The following is a 19,376-nucleotide window of genomic DNA, read 5'->3' on the forward strand; positions in this document are numbered from 1 at the left end:
ATGTATATTTACTTTGATGTCTGGATGTTTGCATCATGAGCCCATCTAGGAACTCTTTGATCCACCAACTGAAGGGCAGGCGGCAGAACATGGTATGGCCACCTGTGACATGGCTTTGTACCATTAATACTCTGGAGAAGTGAAAGAGCCAGAAAAACAAGCAAACGAAAACCATTAGGGATGTTTTTTGAAACAGCTACTGTGATTTACCTTAGTGTAAATACAATTTTCTTGTGCCAGATCATTAAAAAAATAAGAGTGTCTTGTCTTTCAAGGATACAAATTAGACGTAAATAAAACAATATGCACTGAATACATCGGCCACTTCTTTGGCTTTTCAACTGCTCATTAACTAAAATTTCTAATCAGCCAACGGCAGCAACTCAGTAAACGACCACCATGTATTAGGTAGTACTTGATTGTAATGGAAAACCAGCCGATCTGAGTGGAATCGTGGTGAGTTGATCCAAGTTGGTACTAATGGAAAACAGGCTAAATAGAAGTAACTGCGTGATTATTATGCCGCACCACGCAAAGCGACCTATGTGGAAAGCATACTGGCACCCTAATTCAGAAACCGCTGATCTACTGAGATTATTCCACAGAACCATCTCTATTGTTGCACCTCTAAAGCCACAACACATCAAACCCTGAAGTATATTGAAAAACTGGAAAAATAAAAAAAACTGGAAAAACCGTGCCTGGTCTAATGGTTCTTGATTTCTGCTGCTTTCAGATGGTAGCTCACAATTTGGCATAATCAAAATGAAAGTATGGAGCCATCTTGCCTTGTATTAATTGTTCCAGCTGCTGGTGGCAGTGTGAGGAGTATATAATATTATAAATATATAAATAAAAATATTATATTTTTGGTATAATTTGGGCCCCTTCGCACAAATTAAGAATGGTTTAAACAGCCACAGACATAGTGACGGTCATGACTATATCCATCCCATGGGCACATCTTATGGGTAAAGTGTGCTTCTCTAGGAATGAAGTGCCAAGCCACAAAGCTCAGATCTTTAACTGGTTTCTTGAACATGACAGTGTTCTTCATGACACTGTCTTCAAATGGCCTCCACAGTCACCAGATCTCAAACCACTAGAGCACCTTTGGGATGTTGTGGAATGGGAGATTTGCATCATGAACAAGCAATCAAACAGCAACTGTGCAATGCTATCATGTCGATGCGGACCAAAATCTAATTGATGTTTCTAACACCTTATTGAATCTTTGCCATGAAGAATTAAGACAGTCTTAAAAGCAACAGAGGTACTGGTCGAGAATGAGCAAAATGCACCCACGAGTTGGCCAGTAACTGTAGATGCCTACATTCTCTAACCAATAGATACCTACTTCTTTTCCACCCTGACGTAAGGCAAACTGAGCATCTCTTTGTTTCCAAAAATCTCAAGCCACAAGTTCACAATTTGTTCTTCATCTTCCAGGAGAAGGTCCATATTGCGATCTCGGTCAATGACTGAGACCAAGTAGGCTAGAAGTGGAGTGACAACTGCTTGAATTTTCCTCCACAGTGTGTGCCTATAAGAAATAATCATACAACATTTTTAAAATTAAACATACATTTCCTGATATTTACCTAAAGTTACAGCTGAGGCAGGTCTGTCAAATGAAACTATTTGTATCAGTTTCTGTTTGGCATTATGTATTTTATGTTTGACGCTACAAAACTATCAATAAATTGTAAATAAATATCAGAAAAAACTGCATTTAAATGTACCAAAAAAGTCAAATGCAGACCATCAGAGTGTACAGCAAATATTAGAGGAACTTACAGGAACGTCCCTCCTTCTTGAAGAGCACTGTCATTAGATGCCTCATTTAGGACCCAGCTTTTTAGAATGGGCATGTTGACCTCATTGTCCTTTAACAGTGAGTGAAGTCGCTTCCTCACAATTTTTGCAAACAATCCTTGGAAACAAAATTAATTTCACATCACATTGTTGTATTTTGAATGCAGTTTCAGTATAGTGGTGCCCAGCACAGGACTGATGTTAAAAGATAATCTTTCCTGACTTATTTTCTAACCTTGAGTATTGTTTCCATCCAGAAGAGTGAGCAGATTCTCAACTCTCTTAGTGCTGAATTCACCACTGTTTGCTTCATCTCTGAGCATGCTCACTGCACTCTGAACACAACTTCTCACCAAATTTGTAGTATCAAACAAACATTCCAATGCCTGAAAATAATAATTAATAGCACCAGCACACATACACACTAGTCATTCACAACACTAAAACCACTGCAGACAACAAAGGTAAAAGAAAGAAACTGTGGACAAATGTTAAAAGTATTCATTCAGCAGGTAATTGGATTGCACTTTGGTGGAAATATGGACACTATTCTTTAAGGTAAATAACACTTAAATGGCACTGTAAATAATGTGATAAATAACACTTACAGTGGAGTCATATTTCTGTTGCACACCAGTGGAGTCTTCTTTCTCTACGGCTTTGAAAGAGAGAGAATTTTGCATGTTTTTTTCCATAATATACAAAATATAATGTAGAAAAAGGATTTGATTAATTACCCTCAGATGGATCTTTAAAAAGATCACTTATACGTTTATTTTTCAAGGAAAGAGCATCTGAAAGAAACTCTTTTGATCTTCTGATATCATCAATGTGAACAGACCTCCAAGGACCTGAAAAAGTCACATTAAGAAAGACATGTGAGTTTCAGCTGATATTTAAAGTACATTCTCTTCTTTGATGTTTCACTTCTGGTGTTACATAACAACATGCGGTGTTTTTTATATATATATATATATATATATATATATATATATATCAATTAATCTCATGACTATTAGTGTTTTTGTGCTATTAAAACATGTTGTTATGTTTGCAGATGAACGGTAAACCCTCACCCCACTCCCTACCGGACTCCAAGCAGAACTTGTGCAGCATAGTTTTGAGGGTTTGATGAAATCTTTCCCTGACTCTCCGGCAGTGTTGGTCAAGTTACTTGAAAAAAGTAATCAGTAACTTATTGTGTAACAATTACTGATTACTTCCCCAAAAAAGTAATCCCGTTACTTTACTGATTACTTATTTTCAAAAGTAATTAATTACTTAGTTACTTTTTAAAAACACGATTTACAACCTGAATAGATGATAACGCGATAGATCTTTCAGCCCAATTCTACTTTTTCTACATAATCCATACAAAATGTAATCAAATGGAAAAGTCTCTTTTTAAAACTTGTTTTATTAGTTTTAATCTTTTAACTTTATGCATCAAGCAAAAATTTTATTATATGCAACATTCTCTGACTGGAAGAAATTTGTTTAATATTTAAACCTATTTTCTGCACATTCCAGCACATAAAATATTTTTTTTTGTGTGTTAACACTCACTCTTTCAAAAAGATGCAAGTGAAACACAGCAGAAAATAAATAAAGTCAAAGACCAGTGGTCCTTTTGCTCTATTTTCACCTGTAAAGCAGGAGTAGGGTAGGAGGAGGTTTACCCTGGTGCAGGTGTGCAGCAGCGGTCAGTGGAAGAATCCGCGAGTTTCTCTGTGAATTTCCCATTGCGTCGTAGCGCACTCGGTGCTTGCTTGGAAGTTTAGGGGTTTTTTTCGCTGTAGAAAGAAGTTTTCTTCCCATGCACAACGGACACTAATGTATTTGTCACTTTTTATGGAATCAAACTCAAAGTAAGGTCAGTACTTCCACGCTTTAAACGCTGCACGCTCATACTCTCTCCCGCACTCGATATATTATCCATTGTTGATCTGCACACAGCTGTTGTCACGAACGTCGCACTCGCTTACGCCACTGTCATGAGACATTCTTGCAAAAAATCACGGTTTTAGTAACGCAGCGTTCCTACGGGAAAGTAACGGTAATCTAATTACCGTTTTTGCAATACTAATCCCTTACTTTACTCGTTACTTGAAAAAAGCAATCGGATTACAGTAACGCGTTACTGCCCATCTCTGCTCTCCGGGCACTATGGACTGCTGCAACTTATCAACAACCTGCGCAAACACCTTTGATGTAAAGTTGGTTCCTTGGTCAGTTTGAATAGTCTTTGGGAGCCCGAAGGTAGAAAGAAACTTAATTAGTGCCTTTATTACCATTTTGGCTGTGCCTAGTGGAATTACCAGTAACCTAAAGTTGTCATTCCTAGCATTTGTTTTGATGTCTCCCTACAGGAAATGTAGACCTCCGTATTGCCAGACAAGCTTATCTCAAGCAATCACAGAAATAGCCAGAAGCTCACCTATCCCGGATAGCAAAATTGGTATGGCCCGGATCTGGCCCACACAATGTGCTTACACATGGCCCACATACCGCAAAGAATGATGACCCTTTAGTGGCCCAGATCTGGTTTGCCAGAGGTGGCCTACACATGGGCCAGCACAAGGCCAGTTGCAGATGCACTGCTGGCCCTGTGATGGCCCAGATGTCAGCCTAATGTGTACCTTCATCAAGCCATGTAATAACAACATGTGCTGGAACATAATAGTGCAAAAGTAACATGACAAACTCTGTTCAGACAGTGAACGGATTGATTCTTATATAGTGCTTTTCTACTCTCCTGGATTACTCAAAGTGCTCTATACAACATGCCACATTCACCCAATCACAGACTTTCTCTAAATTGAGTACTTCCTAACTACATTCATACACATTCACACTCTTAACATGCACACTGGAGGAGCCAGGGATCGGACCACTACCATTCTAATCAGTAGGTCTACCTCCTGAGCTACAGCCACCCAGTGGTAAGCATGAGTAAACCTTCACTAGGTTTTGGATGAAGTGCACACTCACAAACCTGTCAAACCTGCCTTTAAAACGTTGGCTACCATAACAGTATAGTATTGCAACATGGCATTTGGGTCTTCTAACTAAAATAGGAAAATAGGAACATAAATAGTGCAATCACTGCCAGACCTGGCCCACATCTGCTATGACACTAGTCATACAGAAGTGCCAGCTTGATGCCGGATCCAGGGAAGACCTGTTTTCTATGAGCCTGGGCCACATAAACCAAACCACAATCGGGCCACATGTGGCATGCCATCACATAAATAGTGCCATCTTTGCCAGGCATCTGGATGACATACCACTTACCATGCCAGAAGTCAGCCAGCAGTGCTGGCTTGACACCAGATCTGGGCCAGACCTGTCTGCTATGTGGGATCCAAGTGAGGACCCAGTGCCCAGCACTGCCAGCACAGCTTGTGGCCCCAGACATGAGGCCCTTGCTTAGTGATACGCCTTTCCTTATAGGTACCTGCCCATGTAATAAAAAGCCTTAGTCTTGTCCAAATATACATGCAAAATTCGAACAGTACAGAGCATATGCAGACTTGGGGTGGGAGAATGCTGACAGGACAACAGGCACACATGCCCCACCACCTTAAGCACATAGGCTGTGTTGGGCTTCAGTGACACCCTGGTCTGCCCAAGGATACTGAGTGCATGATGGGTGTGTTGTAAGTGTGTGAATGTCACTGACACATTTAGCGGAGTCTAAAGCTAGCAGTAAAGCTGTTTTCAAAGACAAATGCTTTAAATCAGCTGCCTTGAGAGCGTGGCCAGCCTGCCCTTGTCTCCTGCCTGAGTAGGGGTGTGGAGGTGGCTGGTGCTTCATCCGTTTGGGGATTCTGAACTGAGAATCCCCAAACTGAATCTCGCCTCAGATTTCTGCTGCATGGAAGTGCAGTCTCTAAAATTCTGTTAGGCACAATTGGCATGTCCAAAATGTCCATCTCCTCCCTCTCTGACAGATTTGTGAGGTTGAGTCATGTGATTTGCTTCTGCAACACCATCATCCCCATAGATTTCCCTGTGTCTTGGACTGTGCAGCACTGCATGAGGAGGGAATGTACATGATTACAGTAATCTCTTCTCACACATTCTGGGCACTAGCCGCCTCACATAGCTCTTCCTGGTAAGCAGCTAGCATGGAGGACACATTTAGTCATGTTGTACTGAAAGTGGTCTGCCTTCGATGGGAGTGTGGGGCTCCGGCTAGGTCCAGCTGTGAGCCCCAGCTGGTGCCAGCCTGAGATTCGGCTTCCACAAGTCCTTCCTTTTCGGCACTATCGGCGGCAGTTTCACCTATGGGCAAGAAGGGGTCTCTTCCCGACAGGCTAGGATGGTGCGCTAGCCATCATTGGAGACACTTTTTGTTGAACCGGGCACAGTACGGACATGAACCGCAGGCTTCAATTGCAAGTTGGGCATGTTCCAGCCTGAGGCAACACAAGCAGTTCTAGTATGTGTCCTTAATCAAGATTCTGTTGCCGCATAAGCAGAGTCGAGAAATGTGTGTGTGTGTGTGTGTGTGTGTGTGTGTGTGACAAAAGACTAACCTCCTTGAAACCCAACATAGGAAGTTCCACCCTCCATGCGCGGTAGTTTGATGACAAAGTACACAAATGTCTTTATGGCATCAGTAGTTTGACACTTGTTTACTTCGCTAAAGCATGCATACCTGAGGAATCCGAACAATAAGTAAAAGAAAAAAAGAATGAGAGATGTTGCATTAATGTCAGCAAGTTATACAAAGGTAAGGGATGGTGTGATGATCTTCTCACTCACTTGGCTGAGGAAATAATATTCTTTTTGTGAAATCCTTCATCATACTCTGCTTGGATAATGAGGACTTTGTCTGTGTGTGTTGAGCCCAGAAAATCCCTAGTGTTGAGACATAAATATCTTGTTATATTGTAATTAGTATGTTTGAAAAAAACAGAATCATAACTAAAGAGCATGTTGATCCGTACATCTATTGCACAAGTATTCATTGTAAACACTTCTAATAAGAAGGATCAATAGATATTAAACCACAAGAGTGTGGAAAAAGGCAGTTACTCAGTTCGATTAAAATGAACACCTACAGATCATATATATTTTCTTTATATGCATACCTTATTTTTTTGAGGAATGAGTACTGAGTGTCAAACTGCTGCAGTGATAGCAGCTGAACAGCATCAAGGTTTAATAGGCTCTGCAGGTGTTGAGTATCCACGGCAGTGAGTAACCTGGAAAAGGTTGTAACCTTGAAAATGCCAAAGGATTACAAAATATTACACTCAAATTTTTATTTCCCAAGAGTAAAACAGAAAAAGCCTCATAGTGTGTGTATGTGTTTTATGTATCTTTTACATGTAATCCTGTAAAATGTATAATGCATACCATAAGCTGCTTGGAATTTTGATACTCTCTCATTAAGCAAATTCTCTTTCTGAATTTCAGGTTTTCATTCACTGAGCCCTAGTGAAATTTTAACTATATTTTAATAATATCAAATAAATATATTATTTGATGTATATATAATTTTTGTTAGAATATTGAAATATTGAATATTGAAGAATAAAAATAACCAATGCAAACTTTACAAAAGTCTTAGTAGAAATAGTATGAGCAATTAAGACTGTATCTAGTAAAAACTAGTTGTAACATGAATTGATTGCATGATTATTATTATACAATGGAAGTTAATGCATCTTTTTACAGCACAGTCATTACGCCCATAAATTAGAAGCATGTTTTCACTTCTTTATTTTAATAATATCACAGTATTCTACCTATTTTTTAATATATTCTTTTAAAAAGCAAACAAAGAAAAATTACCTCAGTGAATAAGACGTGTGACTGCTGGGGCTGCTGGATGTGATACACAATGTAGTCTCCCAGCGAACTGTGCCTTGCCCCTTTAACGTATTCTTGCATTAAATGCTCTCGTTCTGCAGTAGGCAGTTTGGATTTGTCTAAACGAACAACTGAGTCCGGAGTGGCACAGTTGAGCAGAATGTCTTTGGCTTTGTTCAGAGTGACCTGAGCATCAGTCTCAGTACTCTCACACTCTGTTACTTGCATGACCACAGAGGAACAAGTGTCTGAGTGATAGCCGATGAACACATCACTTGGATCATACTTCTTTTCTGAGGAGACAAATTTATTGACCCATTTCTCCAGTTCTCTGGCAATAACCTTCTGTTCCTCTGTGAGGACAGTTTTGATGTCAAGGTAGTGTTTCTCCAACCTGTTAATGAGTGGTATTGGAAACTGCTCATAAACCACTTCCTTTTCTTCAATGACGATGAGCTTGAAGTTTTCGTGAACTCTGCATTTCACACGATGTGTTCCTAATCCAAGATCAACATATTTTTGACCTCCGAGCGTCACATAGTACTGATTTAGAGCATCATACAGACTTTCATACAGATTTTGAAGGTTGAGAAGCACAACTGTCTGTCCTGTCTCCATGCACACCTTGACACGATTTATGTTTCTACAAATTTGTGTGTACTCCTGATCTTTCGGGAAACTTGACCCAAAGATTATCTCTGGACAGATTTGATGAGAGCAGAATATCTGTTGAAGAATCTGAAGAGCTGCATAGTTTTTTGTGAGTAGCAAAAGATACCGGCTTTCCTCCATTTGGGAAGCTGGACAAATGCTTTGCTTAACCAAATCAATAGTTGGGATTCTGACATTGGCAAAGTCATCTCTGAGTTCATTGTGGAATGTGTCAATTACATCATCATCATTTTTTCCGCTGAAGTTTCGCAGGACTGCTCTGGTGATTTGATCTGCAGTAGGAGGTTCATTAGATGTTTTGGTAATTGAAAATAACATTTTTATCAGACTGTAGAAATCCCGCAGACCAAAAAATCCGTTGCTTTCATCGCATACTGTCATATATGCTTTTGCAAAAGGTTGGAACAAGTGACTGATATTTCTAAGAACATGTTGGTCAGAGGAACAGATTCCTCTGGCACTTTTGATGAGCTCTTGCTCATTTAAATCTCCACGGGACACAAAAATTCCACGATTCATCTTGGCAGGATCCAGTGCCCAGTTGGAAATTCCAATGAACCCAACCCTTTTATGAGGTTTTGGCTCATCATCAACACAACCCTCTTCCAGTAATGGGTGGAGTGCTTTCAGTGGCATTTTTGGTGAATCCTCAGCCAATCCAATCTCATCAAGAACAACTACTGAAATATATTCGTCCAGGTTTTTGCTTTCTTGAAAGCGGGCACATTGCTTAAATGTGTTAATGATTCCTTCTGGAGTTGAATGGGGGCTACACTGGAAAGACACCAGATGTATTTGCTTCAGCTTCTTGTAGAGGTCAGAATGTGATGTGGGACCTTGCATTGCATCTGCAACTAGGGTTTTAGATAGTGATTTGGAGCTTCCTGGTTTCCCAACAATAAACAGGGGAATTCTCAGTTCAATGCAGACCACCATCATAAAAAAGTTCTCTTTCAAAGCTTCATTTCTGGCAATCGTCTCACCCATGGGTACACCATTGAGCAGGAGGTCCTGCATGAGTTCCATTTCCTGCAGTACTCGTTGGGGTGTATACTCATCGGGAAAAATTTGGCTGATAGTTTTCTGATACTGCTCTTTGTTTTCTAAACAGGACTTATAGCACATTCCAGTAGCCATCAAGAGTGACCAGAGTACTCTGTCACTGGCAGGTGAAAATGGTGCGTTGTTTTTTTGTTGCTGCTGAAACAAGGCTTTTAGATCTTCAGCAAACATTGGGTGATTGTTGTAAAACCACAGAAATCCTTGCATGCAACGTTCAACATCTCTCAAACTGACAAAGCTACATTCATCTTTCCTCTCTCTCATGAACTTTTGTGATGATGATAAAACTTTAATTATTGTTGGAATACAATCCTTTTCAGTGAAGCTGGCCTTCGCCTGTCTTTGGACTATTTGTTCAATGTAGATTTGCTCTGTTGAGTCATTGAGTTGTCCAAAATCCCAAATAAGAGGTATCATGCTCGGTGGTAACACATGAACACGATACACAAGCTGGCGGAGAGGGATGGAGCCAAGTCTGTCTTCAGTCTCCTCAGCCCGAACCCGGTAACCCAGTCCTGATGCTTCCAGCCGCTTGATCATCTGGTCTGTATGTTTTCTGTAAGGGTTGCAGGCTGCAATTATCTGTAGGCCTGTATTAGAGCCAAGTTCTTCTCCCTGCACTGAGTTGTCACAGAGGATCTCCTTGATGCTATTAACGGCTTCTGTGGTGTTTGCCTCATCAAAGAAAAGAATTGAGTCAAGATCATGATTCTCTTTATTGGTCCTTGCAAGAGTTTCAGCTTCCTTCACTTTCTCATAAATCATTTCTGATGTAGTTCCTCCATGAACTTTGACCAGTTTCATGTTTTCTGCTGGTGCTCCACATCTTCTTAGTTCACACATAAATTTTATGAGCCTTGTTTTGCCACATCCTGTCTCCCCCATTATGATGACAGGAATGCCACACCTGAATCTCATATGAATTGCCATCATTTTGAGGATATTGTCAGTGGTCAGTTCATATGTTACATCGGGATCTGTTGGCCACTTGACGCCAAGCACACTGCACAGATGCTCAATCTTGTCAGCTCTAGGAAGCTGATCAAAGTCTGCATTGAAAGGAACTCTCTGATGTTTTAAGCCATTGTACAGCCTTTGACTCATGATATTCTTCTTTATCACTTCTTCTGTCAAAGGATTTACTGCATCAACCCCTTTCTGGCCATTGGGCCTAAGGTGAAATCCAATGAATGTCATGGACATGTGGTCATCATTAAAAAAGATGTATGGATGTGGCTCTGATTCCCATCTTTTTCTAATGAGGAATGGGGCTAAATCTTTTTCTTTTAGTCCACTGATGTCAACTTGTTGCCTCCCTGGGCTCTGGTCAGTGATGCATAGTGATGGTGTTGCAAAGTCTTTGGACATCAAGATCATGAACTCAACCACAAAGTTTTTGAACCCACAAAGAGTGTCTCCAACCAACTCAAATTTGCAGAAATCCGAATTCTCACAGTCTTTCAACTGAAGATTAAGGAACCAAACAAAGTTACATAGCTCTGCCCATGATGGATCGATTATACCACAATAGATTAAGAGTATCTGAAGACACTTTGCATGAGTCCCTTCAGTACCCTGGAACGTGAAGTTGTCAAGATTGTCCTTATTGTGAAAACGTGTGAGGTACTGGTATGGCCTTTGATAAGCTTCACTTCTGAAACATTCATCATCCATCAGGGGGCCACCACAGTCCATGTCTGGATTTTCTTCTTTTTGCATTTCCAAAGCCATAACCTTTTTTGGTGGGTGGCAAAACAGCTTTGGGAAAACATCTGAGAATGCAAAATTTTTGTTTCGACCCTAAAAGTATACAAAATAAAAAAATGTTTAAAACAATCAAATCTATCCTCATTAAAAATAAATAAAAAGAACTGAATAAAAAGGTCAGTATCCTAGGTCAGTACAAACGGCGCCCCATAGTATCCATGGATCATAGAAATATGAAATATAGGCAATTGCTGCATGTATAAAAGGCTCAGACATTTTCCGTTTTCCTGCAATATTGTTTCAAATGAGGTTATGGGAAATGACGCTGGCATAAGTTTGATGTGCTATGCTGGGAGAGATAGTACTTCTGGGTCAGCTTGTTATCACCTCATCCTGTAAACTACACTCCTGTTTGCAATCCTTAACGGTGATGCTCTGAGTGTTTTAGTTAATGAAGGTCAGTTACATTAAATCAGTTTTTCCAACCTGGATTTGCTGAGTCTTGAATTTCTTTGCATTGGGTTGTAGCGGCACATTTTCACATTGTGAGTGAAGACATGTGCCGCCAGCTGCTGCCGTACGGTGGCAGTTTTATTTGGCCACACAACTGCGCCAAAGTACTTTTTGTGATAGTTTGAGCCAGGAAATGTCTGTACTTATAGTATGGCACTACGATTGTGTTGAAGTTGAGTTCTCTGTGTGTTTGAACCTAGTGATGTAATATTTACATAACTTGAGTTATTACATTGTAACGGACCAGTTTACAAATTAGTTTGATTGTTGTGTTATCAGTGTTATTGTGTTCAGAATTGCCACTCACTTATGGCATAGTTGCTCCAGACTGGCAGCAATGTGATTTGTGAGATGGATGTTTAGGTTTATATGATTAGATATCTTTAAGTTTATATTAGCTGAACCACTGTTGCTGTAATATACTTGGCCTAATGCTAACTTATCTACAGGTTACAATAAACCAGCTGACTTCAACAGTTAAGCAAAGTCTTCCTGTCCTTCCTGTATTCTGACCGATACGCCATCTTGTTGGCTGCTAAACCTAAAAGAACTAGTCCTAACCTACTACTCCTGCACTTAAGACAAGATATAGGTATAACTGTTCCTTCAAAAAAAAAAAAAACCTAAATGCTAAGACTATAGCATAATTTTTTTCTACCTATTTACCTATCTATTTATTTCTATCTATTAAGAATCTTATTTCATTGAACAAGGAAGGATTTTGATGAAATATCAAAAAACTGTAACACAACTATAATATAGCGTTGGATGATTTCATAAGAAGAATACTTCACTAAAAGTAATACCTCCACTTACCAATCTGGTATCACATCTGTTCTGATCATTTGTGGACTCCAGTAACTCAATAACATATAAGTGGTTCTGGCTGCATTGCCACATCTGTCCATTTGAATCCATCAGGTACCGCAAAAAGAAAAGCTTGAATATGAATTCATTCAGGCCCTTTTGCACCTGGAAATGAGGTGTTAGAAAATAAGTCTGTGTTACTAAATAAAGCAAATTATGACCAGCTAAGGGATTTGATCAGAACCACAATATACATTTAAATAAATAAACTTATATTTCACTACAGTTACATTAAATTGCTTACCGAGGACGTGACATCAAAGTGAAACACCTTAATATCTTTTTGTTTTGGTGTGTCATATAAAAACTGTAGAATCTTGTGGTCGTCAACTTCAAGTTCAGTTAGCCTGATGCACTTCTTAAAGGCTTTTCCTTCGTCAACACTTCTCTCAAGTTTTTCGTACAACCTTTGGACATACAGCGACTTGCCTAAAATAGAAGAAAAACAATAACTGGTTGACAGAAGTCATAGCATTAATAATAACTGAATATGAATGACAAATTATTTTATTTCTAGGAAGCAATAACTGTGTTATCACAAGACACAAAACCAGATCTAATTCTGTATCCTGTTTTCTATATAGACACTGTAATGTAAAACTTATTTTATTTCCCAAAGTGGACAATTGGTGCTTTTGCTATATTGTTCAACTTGATTGTCATAGTTTATTCGATCTTTATTATTTATTTGTTTATTTATTGTACTTTTAAGCTGTCAAAATGGACAGGACTGGGGGATGGGAAAGAGAGAGAGGAAAATGGGGAGAGAGTTAACAGAAGGAGAGTGAAAGAAACATAGAGGAGAAGGGAGAGAAAAAAGACACTGAAAATCTGTTTGATCACCTGCTGAAACAAAAAAACAAGCAAAAAGAAAACAACATAGTAGGCAAACCACAGCAACAACCAACATACAGTAAATAATAAATATTGAATGTTACTGTGCAGCATACCTGTTTGCAGTGTTGAGAAGAAGAACTTTTAAAATGTATTCCAATACAGATTACAGAATACATGCCCCAACATTGTATTTTGTGACGTATTCCATTACGTTACTCAATGAGAGTAATGTATTCCGAATACTTTGGATTACTTAATATATTATCAAGCTTTTTACAACCACATGAATGTGCTATTGCTGTGTGATTTATTACTATTACTAAAGGATAGTGGCCATACCAATACCAGCTAGATTTTTAATAGCTTACTTAATACTAGGCTACACTGCCCATGAGGTTACTCCACAACACTGCCTGTTTGTACACCTGTCTGAACACCCGTGTGTGTAAGTGTGCTTGTATTCATAAGGTTTCTCCATGTAACTGTCTAATAATAGGTGTGGGGAACCATAGCCTTGCCTCTCAGGACATGAAGCAGACATGGTGGAGATCCAGGCCCCACACATGGGGACACGGCAACAAGCCCGCAGGCTCCTCTGGCAGCTGGCTACACCAGCACAGACCAAGCCCCGGGCCCAGAGACTTGAGATCTGAGGGCTCTCCTCACTCCAGAAGTGGCCCGACCTAGCCAGGGGGACCAATCCCCAGCAAGCAGCCACTGGTAGTGAGCCAGAACAAACCAGAGCACCCAGTCCTGGACACAGAGAACCAATGGCAGGGAGTATGGTGTGGGGAGATAGGCCCCCATACCTGGGGGGACCTCCTGCTGGGCCCCTGTGCATTCACCCACCCACAACCCTGATGACACACCAACCAGGACCCAACCCCCCAAGGCCCAGCCAGAACCCCAGCCTGGAGGCGGAGCATCCCCAGAACTCCAAATCTGCCCTGGACCCAACCCGGACCAGCCCGGCTACCAGGCCAGTAACCTACATCCACCGGCACAGACCCTCTCCCAGCCCTGCTGCACGCAGCTGCCAGAAAAACACTACCCAAGTGCCACCAGAGTCCCATCCAGGTTATGACCACAGGCCTTGGGTAAGCCCCCAAGAAACTTGTCCCTAGGTAACCCCCAGACACCCCAAGCCCGTACCTACACCTGCTTCAACTACAATAACGAAGACAGGATGAAACCACGACCCCCCCCCCCCCCCCCCCCCCCCCCCCCCCCGCACTAGGTGATGGAGCCCAGAGAGATTGATTTTATGTGGCGGTAGAGGCTGTATCAAGACTAATGTGATCTATCAGACGGTTTCTATATTGGTTAGAATTAAGGGGTTTTTTTTCAATTCAATTCAATTCAATTTTATTTATATAGCGCCAAATCACAACAACAGTTGCCTCAAGGTGCTTTATATTGTACCTTAGATTGTACAATAATATATTCAGAGAAAACCAACAATCATATGACCCCCTATGAGCAAGCACTTTGGCGACAGTGGGAAGGAAAAACTCCCTTTTAACAGGAAGAAACCTCCAGCAGAATCGAGTAAAATAACCTCAGTTTTATCTTAATTTAAAAGCAGAAAGTTAGCGGGCATCCAGCTCTTTATGTCTTTAAGACATTCTTGCAGTTTAACTAATAGTCGTGTTTTATCTGGCTTCATGGACAGATACAGTTGGGTGTCATCTGCATAGCAGTAAAAATGTATATGGTAAATGGCCTGTATTTGTATAGCGCTTTTACTAGTCCCCCCTAGGGACCCCAAAGCGCTTTACACACCCAGTCATCCACCCATTCAAACACACATTCACACACTGGTGGAGGCAAGCTACAGTTGTAGCCACAGCCCTGGGGCAGACTGACAGAAGCGAGGCTGCCATATCGCACCATCAGCCCTTCTGGCCAACACCAGTAGGCGGTAGGTGAAGTGTCTTGCCCAAGGACACAACGATCGAGACTGTCCGAGCCGGGGCTCGAACCGGCAACCGGCAACCTTCCGATTACAAGGCGAACTCCCAACTCTTGAGCCACGATTACCCCACGTATACTATGTCTTCTAATGATACTGCCTCGGCGAAGTATGTATAACAGCGGTCCCCAACCTTTTTTGCGCTACGGACCGGTTTGTGCCCGACAATATTTTCACGGACTGGCCTTTAAGGTGTCGCGGATAAATACAACCAAATAAAACTTGTACCGCTACCGAAAAAAAGAAGATTTATTCATAACACACGTGAAAAGACCTAGGAAAACCGAGTTAATGAAAAAAACGATAACAAAATAACGCTAAAACCTGATAAAAACCCTGAAAACCATACATTTCATACCCGAGTCTCAACTCTTGCAGCCCGGTACCAAATGACTCACGGACCGGCCTGGGGGTTGGGGACCGCTGATGCATAATGTAATCAGAATTGGTCCTAGCACTGAACCCTGTGGAACACCATAATTGACCTTAGTGTGTGAAGAGGACTCTCCATTTACATGCACAAATTGGAGTGTATTAGACAGATATAATACAAATACGATAGTTCATGAGGACAGTCTTCTTGGCAATGCATAGGGCAGTGAGAACCATGTGGACTGTATTCAGTATTCATCTCTGTAGTGACATCATCTACGTTGCCCAACAAAAAACTGAACGAAGGCTGGAATGTTTCACATTCAGTGTGGCTGTAATTGTCAGGTGCATTGTCTTGACAGTGTGAGCAGTACACAGTAGTATTTTGTATTGTATTAATTGTAGACTGGGATTTCTAATCAATTGAAAGGTTTTTAAGCAAATTTGAGACCAGAAGTTTTGGTCTAAGCTGACTGATGGATCCCCTTCCCATTTTTGCAATAGGAAGGGATTTTGACTCATCTATTTTTCAGAGTGTCTTGTACATTTTAGACAGTAATTTGGGGGTTCTGAGATTAAGGAATTGTACCACACTTAATTTGACTTGATAAGGTTTTCTTTTTTACTATAGATTTAATTTATTGGTATTCTAAAAGTCTTTTCTTCTTAATCCCATACGGTATAACCAATATGTCAAATGGAATAAATATATGTTCGAAGGAATTAAATATAAGTATGTAATTGCTTTACAACTCCAATCTAGGAAGTTATGTTAGGCTTGTTCCAAACGGGAGTACGTTTGCATGGTATTAATGAAGACTCAGTCATTTTTAGAAACTCCAATCAGAGAGGAGCTGATGTTGCTGCTTTTAAAGCATACCATCTTAGATGAGCCTACCATTTATTAGCTCAAACATCAAACGTGTCGTTTGATGTTTGAGCTAATAAATGGTAGGTCCGAATCTTGATATTATTGCATAGTGCCTGTTCTACTTCTAGCTGGGGCTCATCTAAGATGGTGTGTTTTAACCATCCTGAGATGAATTGTAGCCTGTTGGCTAGGAAGTAATGTTGAAAGGCAGATCTAGTCCTTGTTTATCCGTGGTCTTTCGTAACATTTTTAAGCTAATACACGGGGGGTTAGTCTTTCCAAAGGAATTTAGAAATATACAATTCTAGAGATCTAAACCAGTCTAGTGATGTTTACTCGGGATCATTGTAAATAAATAATTGATTCCTGAAAAGACAGTCGTTTTTATTGAAGGATAAACCACTTTATGTCATGGTTCCTGTGTCTCCCTGGATGGCTCGAACGGGCTACAGGTATTTGTTGTTGTTTTTCTCTTTCGCTCTCTCTCTCTCGTCTGGGCGGAGCTCACTGTGGGCTCCACTCTTGGCCAACACACCTGCAAGTGATTGCTCACCTCATGATTCCTGCCTCTCCCAGCCACCATTTAAGAGGGTGCCTCAGTGTTTCTCGTCGGTGGAGCATTAAACGACTATCGTTAGAGTTGCCCGTCTGTAAAATTGTCTCCAGTGTTTCCTTCGCGGCTTTCCTAGTGTTAATTCTCTCATCTGTCTTCATACCTAGATTCCTTGGTTCTGTCCGTGTTTCCCATTCCTTGATTACCCGAGCATGAGTGTGAGTTACAAGCGGGGCAAGCAGTAAAGAAGAGTGTGTTGTGTGGCGTGGCAGAAGAGGAGTGTGTATTACCTTTAACATTCCCTGTCTAGCACTGGACCACCCCCACCCCCTTTTACCTCCCCTCATTACTTGTACATAGTCACCCAGTGTGTTGTAAATACATCCTTTACACCTTTCTCCCTGTCTGTGCTTAAGTCCGTTCAGTCCATCGTGACACTTTATTTACAATCACTGGTACAGCTAAAAGAAGATTTGCTGAAAATTTTGATGACATTATAGACAATTGCATAAACTAATCATGAAAAATTCCCATTCTTAATACTCACCTACTCCTGCCCGACTGGAAGCAACAATACCCAAAGAATGTCCACCTTTGAACACAGCATTCTTGTAATCTGAAGTAACTGTGTAATGCCTGGACAAATACTGTTGGATCTTTTCCAGTGGCTCCTGTGGCACGAAGTCTGTTTTGTACTGACTGAATGCAGTAGGAATGTAAGTATGCTCCCTGTCAGAGCTGCAAAAGATCACTAGTCTGTAATCATTTTTAGGGGAGCACAATTTCTGAAAACATTTCTCCATTGCACAGCTAACATCATAGGAAAGCTGGTCTGCCCAGAGCATTGAGTAAATCTTTCTGCCAATGTCACCTGGTGTGAGACATCTTCTCAGAAAAAGCTCTACTTGTTCATAAGATGTTGAAGGGGAACACAAGAGCACTTCATCATAAGTTGGCAGTGACCCGTAGTAGTCGTTCATGTACAAGCAGATACTTGAAGTCAGGACCTCATCATGTGGGCAGATTATGAGATTAGGTTGTTTTGAGTTTAGGCCTTTTGGAAACTCCCTTCTGAGTGAACAGTCTCTCGTCTCTGAGAGTTCTGGTTCCGCTTCCCACTCATTGTGATTTGGATTGTCTGTCATCAATTGTAAGAGACGTCCTAAACTCCTAATGTCTAGTAGGTCATGAAAAAATATTTCCTCGTTCTTCATGTAGCCATTCCACAACTCCTCCAATTCTTTCAAAACAAGAGTCTGGTCTGCCTCATCTGCTGCATCACTTTCATGTGCAAAATGAATAACACTGTATGAAGATGAATCCCTGTGTTCATTATCCCTTTTGCGAAGTTCATATTGGTTATGTCTCCAAATACTCCGGACATCTAATGTTGTGCAGTTTGGTTTGATAAAAGAAAGCATCATCAGTGCTCTGTCTTCTATTTCTGTATTTATATTTGTTGGAGTCAAAACGCTGCACAAGTAGAATATTTGTTCTGCTGTGAAATAGTTCAAGTAGTATTGATCTGTTCTCTGTTTGTCCATGAATTTTTGCCAGGCACCAAGAAACATTTCCATCTTCTTGGACAGAGCTACAAGCTGTTCAGCTAAACTTCCAGTTACTTTGAAGCAATACAGGGTTTTGCAAAACTTGATTTCCATAACGATACATGGGTCACTCTGAGTTTTGCAATAACTCTTAGCTTCCCAACACCTAAAAATTGGGTTCCCTGCAGTGTAAATGTCTACAAATGCTTTGGCAAATCTTTGGATGTTGTCAAACACCTGAAAATAAAAGGAAATGGGATTATATAATTATTATAATTATATAGCTATTATAATCTATCTATCTATCTATCTACAATTTACAACAAAGTCAAACCTCAGTGAAGCGTTCAACTTCACTCTGGTTCTGTTGTTTTTTTCCAGACATCAGCATGAGCTTATTTTGCAGCTCTTTGAGGTCCTCATAGGTATATGTCATGTTTTTATGACTTTCATCTATTTGCAGTGTCAGGGAATTCTCGACATCAACCTATAAAGGGAAATATCAAAATGATAATACTATTCCAGTTCAAAACTTGATTTCCATAATGATACATGGGTCACTCTGAGTTTTGCAATAAATCTTAGCTTCCCAACACCTAAAAATTGGGTTCCCTGCAGTGTATAATCTATCTATAAAGGGAAATATCAAAATGATAATACTATTTAATACTGTTAAAAATTCATCTCAGCTCAAAGGAAAATTAATCTCAGCCCACAAGATTAATTTCTCAGATTTTTTTTAAATTCAGAAAATTACAAGAAATA

General features: G+C 40.4%; 1 protein-coding gene across 1 annotated transcript in view; it reads right to left on the reverse strand.

Annotated features, from left to right (window-relative positions):
• Positions 1-19,376, reverse strand: part of LOC102785379 (E3 ubiquitin-protein ligase rnf213-alpha-like) — a 93,960-nt gene that overhangs the window by 26,856 nt on the left and 47,728 nt on the right. The window contains exons 24-37 of the mRNA XM_087852881.1: positions 18,946-19,098; positions 17,612-18,848; positions 12,704-12,888; positions 12,409-12,564; positions 7,621-11,172; positions 6,915-7,045; positions 6,586-6,681; positions 6,357-6,478; positions 2,553-2,666; positions 2,424-2,473; positions 2,051-2,201; positions 1,798-1,933; positions 1,358-1,543; positions 13-131 (exon numbers count right to left, since the gene is read on the reverse strand). Of these exons, the coding sequence (XP_087709007.1) occupies positions 13-131; positions 1,358-1,543; positions 1,798-1,933; positions 2,051-2,201; positions 2,424-2,473; positions 2,553-2,666; positions 6,357-6,478; positions 6,586-6,681; positions 6,915-7,045; positions 7,621-11,172; positions 12,409-12,564; positions 12,704-12,888; positions 17,612-18,848; positions 18,946-19,098 (6,388 nt within the window). The remainder of the gene's footprint in view (positions 1-12; positions 132-1,357; positions 1,544-1,797; positions 1,934-2,050; positions 2,202-2,423; positions 2,474-2,552; positions 2,667-6,356; positions 6,479-6,585; positions 6,682-6,914; positions 7,046-7,620; positions 11,173-12,408; positions 12,565-12,703; positions 12,889-17,611; positions 18,849-18,945; positions 19,099-19,376) is intronic.

The sequence above is a fragment of the Neolamprologus brichardi genome, chromosome 15 (assembly GCF_056152115.1).
Source record: "Neolamprologus brichardi isolate AB-2024 chromosome 15, ASM5615211v1, whole genome shotgun sequence".
In the NCBI taxonomy this organism is placed as follows: domain Eukaryota; kingdom Metazoa; phylum Chordata; class Actinopteri; order Cichliformes; family Cichlidae; genus Neolamprologus; species Neolamprologus brichardi.